We start from the raw sequence: 6,369 nt of genomic DNA on the forward strand, positions 1-6,369 counted from the left end.
CAAGATCTTTCAGCTATTGGAAGGCAACTATCTTCAGTATATTCGTAATGCACCACAAATTATCGATTCAAAACAAAATAATGAAGACAAAAATTTATCTATCAATATTTCATTAGCTTTAACGTCAATTTACATGAAGTTACTAGAGTTTTTTCATTTAAATCCTTCTCTTTGTAAATTATTCTTTGAAATGAAACAATACATACAAAAAAGTGGTTCAATAAATCGTCATTTTCTGGATGAAAATGATTGGACCAAGCTAGCTAAATGCAATCCAAAAGTTTCATTATTGGGGATTTTTAACCAATTATCAGAAAATCAAGAGTTTTATAATTCTAAGAATTTAATTTGTGATCCAAAAGATAAATTAATTGAGAGCTTACAAAATAATACGTTTAATGATCTAGGTGTTTTCAAAATGAATTATTCAACAATGATACACTTAATTGCAATTCTATACATTCCAATTATCAAACGAGTAAATATGTCATTATATAAATTCAAATATTCCATTCATCCATCTAATTACCTTATAGGAGAAGATGCCTGCTTCAATAACAGCGAATATGAATTCAATGATAAAATATTTGAGATTGAACAACAAGAAGTAAGTATACCAAAACAATTTTGTATAGAGTTTTTGGAAGAAGTTATTAACTATTGTAAAAATCTTGGTGTTGAGAGTCCTTTTGATGTTGATAGATTTTTATTAAAAAATGCAATTGACAATTCAAGCATCAATATAAACGGTCAAAGCATTTTGAGTTCAATTCATACATGCGAAAACGATAATAAAAAAAAGTGTTTTGTGTGTTGTATTGATTCATACGCTGAATATTTAGGAATTATTAATGCATTTCAGCCAATTGGAGAAGAAATATATCAAAGTTATTATATATNCAAAACATGGGTATATCATGCATTAATTATTTCTATTGGTACTATTATTAATAGCCACATAAATATTGATGAAATGAATAGAGTTGATTGCTCAAAAATTAAAATTTTAATTCGAATTTCAAACCAAATAGAGTATTCATTTACATAATATACTTTGAGTATGAAAAGTTAATAAGTATCCTATTAATGAATTAAAGATGATGTTGCTATTATGAAGGAGTCAGGAGATCCCCAGAGAATTATTTTTAGAAGTTTACTAATATATTTGTTAATAATTGTACTGAATAATGAATTAGGGCAAACTATATTATCAAATATTGATTTTCAATACTTACTTGTGAGACTTTGCCACTTATTTTCTTTCAGAATTGAATGCCTAGCTACAAATGTTTACAATAATATTGAAACTGATGGGACAAATGAGTTAATTAACGCATTTGATGGATTTAGTACTCCAAATATTAGAAGAACTCCAAACTCAAGTAATGGTGATATTAACGATCAAAATATAACGCCCATTTCTGTGTCATCTAAAAAATCATGTAATACTATCACACCGATTAATAAAAAAAGAATAACCCCAATAATTATTTCAAGAAATAGTTCTTCTAATAAGAGGTCGATTTCTATATTAGACGAGCAAACTAATAATGGTGCAAGCAAAGCAACTTACTTAGCTTTGAAGGAAGATACAAAATCATACTCATGTATTTTTCACCTTAAAATTATACTTAATGCTATAAATATAATTCGGGAATTTATTCCCCAAGATTTAAACATTATTAATAATGATTCTGTTGGAGGAAAAACTATTGGGTTTCAAGATTCGAATACAGAATTTGTTCTAAATATAATGGAGAACAGTTTGTTTTTTTTGTTACCATCAAATACAATTTCTAAAAAGTCAATATTTAATTTTAATAACATAAATGGAACTAGTAATGAAATTAATTATCATGGGTTGAGCACAATTCATGAAGGTTCTGAAAGTAGTGAGGCAGAAGAAATTGAGAATTTGAGCGAAATAGACAAACATGGTTCTAAACTTAGAAATTCAAAGTGCAAAATCATTGTTCAAACAAATATTCCGTATTTACTAAATGATGACGATTTCTCAAAAGATTGGTACATGGAAATAATAATTTACTTAATTAAGTTTATTGTCAACAATACTCAGTCGGTTAAAGACATTTCAAGTATTATTACTGATATCGCTTCAAGAATAGCACTTTGGAGTCGTAAAGAAAACAAGGTACTTATCTTTAATGTCTGTGTTGAAGTTTTAAAATTTTCCCATGATTATTTTTATGACGAAATTCCAGAAATTTCTCTTTGTATCCTCAGGAATTCTGGTTTTCAATTATTACAATCCATTAAATTTGTTTTTGTTGCAATTCTTGATCAAAATTCACTCCTAATCAATAATACTTTAAGTGATTTACCTTCAATAAATGCAATGGCTGAACTTGAGTCTCTTAACAAAGCAATATTTGTTTTTAATAGATTAGTTAGGATTTTTGAAATGTGTTTTCAAGTTATTTTTTTCAATGGAAATAATTTAACTGAGAAAGATAACCTTTGGATTAGAAATGCTATCAATTTAATTGAAATGGGTATTGAAACTCTTAGTACAGAACTATCGAAGATGGAAAGAATTAAATTACCTCCAAAAATGGATGATGAAGAAGAATTTTTTGATGAAGATGAAAATATTAACGGTTCAGGAAATTTAGAATTAAAATGCACATCATCAAATGAAGTATGGAGCATGACAATTTTAGATTGTAATGATATGTTAAGAGAATGCGATTACATACATAATATAATAAGTTCTAATTGGGTTGACCCCAATAGCTTAGATCAGTCAGGGTCTAATAGAAGAAACAATCGTTGTAATATTAAGGAAATAGACGATGACCTTGATAATTTTATTACGTTCGAACAATGTGACGAAGGAATTCTTCAAGAGAATGATTCATATTCTGATATTAAACTAACTCCACATTGGAACACATTTATTAAATCGCTATTTCTATAGAAAATAATGCTACTTATAAGATTATCTGAAAATATTTTATTCTTTTTTTTTCCTAAACGCGCTTAATAGTGGGGATTGCCTATACGAAAATAATTCAAGTTTACCCTTCAAACCATAGTCGAAAAAAATACCATAGCTGCTTATTTTGACATATGTATCCCTGTATAATAAACAGAGAACGATTTTTATCATTACACGGTTCTATTTATTGCTGATCCCTTCCGAACATGTATTTTTTAGTAAAGTTGTTGGCACAAATAATTACGAGAACATTTTTTAAAAATGTTACAGTTTTGGGTAAAGAGAGGATACCTCTATATGGCCCAGTTTTGTTTGTTGGGAATCATATGAACCAATTTGTGGATGCAGCAATGCTTATTGCGATTTTTCCACGTCAAATACGGTTCTTAATAGCAGAAGCATCGTTTAAAAGGCCAATAATTGGTAGATTAGCTCAATCTGCAGGTTGCATTCCTGTTCAAAGGCCACAAGACTTAAGATATAGAGGAATAGGTGGTTTAATTTGGAGTAGCTCAAGCGACGTAAGAATTAGAGGTATTAAAACAAGATTTAAAATAGACGTAAAATTCCAGGATACGTTAATAATAGACGATCTGGGGGTCTCTAGAAAAGTATTAGAGGTTGTTTCAGATGATGAAATCATCATCGATAAGGGAATAGGTATAGAGTATTCTGCGACATATACAGATGGCTTTCCTTTTTTTATAATGCCAAAAATTGACCAGAGCACGGTATATGAAGAGGTTAGTGATGCAATGAGAAATGGGCATTCAATTGGTATTTTCCCAGAAGGGGGATCCCATGATAGAACAACGCTTCTTCCACTTAAACCAGGCGTTGCAGTCATGGCTCTTTCTTCGGTATTAGAGGGGGCTGAGGATCTACTAATTGTCCCTGTAGGATTGAATTACTATGAACCACACAAAACACTCTCAAGCGCAGTTGTAGAAATTGGCCAACCTATTCCTGTTACATTGGAACTGGCCCAAAAATATGAGGAATCTCCGTCAGACGCAGTAAAAGAATTATTATCTATGGTTGAAAAAGGAATGAACTCTGTATTACTTTCTGCAAGGGACTATACAACTTTAACATGCATTCGGCTTTGTGTCCAATTATATCCACCAGACAGAACAGCTCTTTCTCAAGATAATTACTATTTACTCCACCAATTATTTTCACAGTTTTTTTGGGCACTCCATGATGATCCAGAACTTGAACATTTAAGAAAAGATTTATGCGAATACGAGGATACTATTAATCACTATGGAGTTCCAGATAGAGAAGTTTGGCAGCTTAAACAACCAGTTTACGAATGTATTAAATTAATTATCACCAAATTTCTTCTTTTAATTCTGGTTAGTATAGTTGGAGGATCTTTCTTTCCTTTGTGGGCACCAATTAGGTATATTCCTGCATTTATGGCAGAAAGACACAGAAAGAAAGCGTTGGCAAATTCAAAGGTAAAGATCAGGGGGACAGATGTTTTAGCATCGTATAGAATTCTTGTAATTATTGCGTTGCTACCAATTCTCACAGTTTTTTATGGTATATTCTTTTCATTAGCATTTATGCATGGCCAGAACTTGAATTCTAAAATTGCAACAGTTATTGGCGTCTTTATAATGTTGCCTCCACTATTTTATATTTCTAGAGTTTCTTTTGAAATGATAATGCCATTAACGAGAAATATTCGCACTCTGTTCTATGTTGTAGTTTCTAATATTAACTATTTGAGAGGTACCGAAAGAACACTGTTACATATGAGAATTAAATTACAGCAAAAAATAAGAGATCTAGTATACACAAAAGGACCCCAAGTCTCTCCTAATTTTATTCAAAGTTTTACTACTGTTGTTCCAGATGCTGTAATTCAGGCTGATAATAAAAGAATAAACTATTCTCTTGGAGAGTATGTTCCTGTTGTAACACGCGCAAAGTATGATGCAAGAGAAGAGATCTTATAATTGAAAGAAGATTATTTTTTGTTTTTTTAACCTAATAAGGCCTATTCAAACTCATTTCATTATTTAATTTGTTAATATCATTAGTTTCTATAAGTTTTTTTATAATGACATTTAATACATCTTTGAATTGTCCAAGTGAAGTTTTTAAATTCTCCATACTAAACTTGAAAAGTATTTTGTGGGAAATTTCAAGTAAAAATCTATTACTATATTGGTTTAGAGGCAGTTCAATGTTAACTTTTTTATATTTTGAATGAGAAATTAAACTTGGAATTGACTTCCTCCAAGTATCAAAATTTACTTGTGAATCCAATTCAAATAAGAATATTTCCGGAAATTCATATAAAGAGAAGGAAATAATATCTTTTTCATTAAATAAGCTTGTATCAATGCTCGAAAATAGTTGTTGTTTAATTAAATAGTAAAATTTTGACATGAAAATGATTCCTTCATTATTAATAAAAAGTTCATTCCAAGCTCTTAATTTTGGATTATCTTCTAAATCAAGTAAATATAAGTAACATAGGTCTATCCAATTATTCAATAAATTTTTTTCAGAATTAGCAATATAGTAATGTTTTGGATCTTTATTCGAACAATAGTTAAATGGAAAAGAAGTAGAATCAGGCATCAGTATGAATGAAAGTAAACTAGTTATTACCATAATACGCTTTATAGACGTACTTCCAGACTCAATAAAGTCTTTATATAAGAAGTTTAAAATTTCTGTCTCGGCTGATTTATCTTTCAACGAATATAAATAATAAAAATTTGCCAAAGATATTATTTCATAATTGATTTCGTCAATTTCGAGATTTAGATAAAATTCATGAATAATGTTGATAGAAAGTTTATTTTCAAGTACAAGTCCATCAAGAAGGAGTGGATGAATGTTTTTAAATAGATTTGAAATGATATTTTTCTGATTATTAGAATTTAAAAAATCATAGATTGTATTGATTAACATTTTAAAAGAGTTTAGAATTGGTTTATTATAAAATTTGTGTAATTTATAAGATATTTCTCCCAATGAATTTATCAAAACTTCTATTTTAACATAAATTCGAGGTTTTTTTGAAACAACTACAGAATTAAAGACTGAATTCAAATTAACAAAAAACGAGGTAATTTGCATTTCATAACTGTCTAAATTTTCCAATGTCTCAAAAATATTAATAATAAACTCATACAAAAGAGAAAAATTTGAATCACTTGTAAATAAAACAACTCCAACAATTCTTGTGAAAGAAAGCATAACTAAGTCATTGAAATTAAAATTCTTGAAAATATTAATAAGCAAATAACCAAATTCGATGACTTTTCGTGAAAAACTGTTATTTGAATTTAAATATGAGATAAGAAATTTTGTAACCAAAACAATAAACCATTCTAGTATTAGCTGGTTTTCATCATTTTGCCCATTTTTTAATAAGATCAATTCGC

The 6,369-nt window shown here is 28.9% G+C and overlaps 3 protein-coding genes across 3 annotated transcripts; 2 read left to right on the forward strand and 1 right to left on the reverse strand.

Moving 5' to 3' along the window:
* The first annotated feature begins 1,111 nt into the window (after positions 1–1,111).
* On the forward strand, positions 1,112–2,938 carry Chro.60162 (transmembrane protein). Its single annotated transcript, XM_660625.1, has 1 exon — positions 1,112–2,938. The coding sequence occupies one exon, from the start codon at positions 1,112–1,114 to the stop codon at positions 2,936–2,938; it is 1,827 nt and encodes a 608-aa protein (XP_665717.1).
* Positions 2,939–3,165: 227 nt separating this feature from the next.
* On the forward strand, positions 3,166–4,926 carry Chro.60161 (glycerol-3-phosphate acyltransferase). Its single annotated transcript, XM_660626.1, has 1 exon — positions 3,166–4,926. One exon carries the CDS (start codon positions 3,166–3,168, stop codon positions 4,924–4,926), a length of 1,761 nt encoding a protein of 586 aa, XP_665718.1.
* A 31-nt stretch (positions 4,927–4,957) lies between these two features.
* Positions 4,958–6,181, reverse strand: Chro.60160 (hypothetical protein). Its single annotated transcript, XM_660627.1, has 1 exon — positions 4,958–6,181. One exon carries the CDS (start codon positions 6,179–6,181, stop codon positions 4,958–4,960), a length of 1,224 nt encoding a protein of 407 aa, XP_665719.1.
* Between the last annotated feature and the right edge of the window lie 188 nt (positions 6,182–6,369).

The sequence above is a fragment of the Cryptosporidium hominis genome, assembly GCF_000006425.1.
Source record: "Cryptosporidium hominis TU502 chromosome 6 CHRO016074, whole genome shotgun sequence".
Classification (NCBI taxonomy): Eukaryota; Apicomplexa; class Conoidasida; order Eucoccidiorida; family Cryptosporidiidae; genus Cryptosporidium; species Cryptosporidium hominis.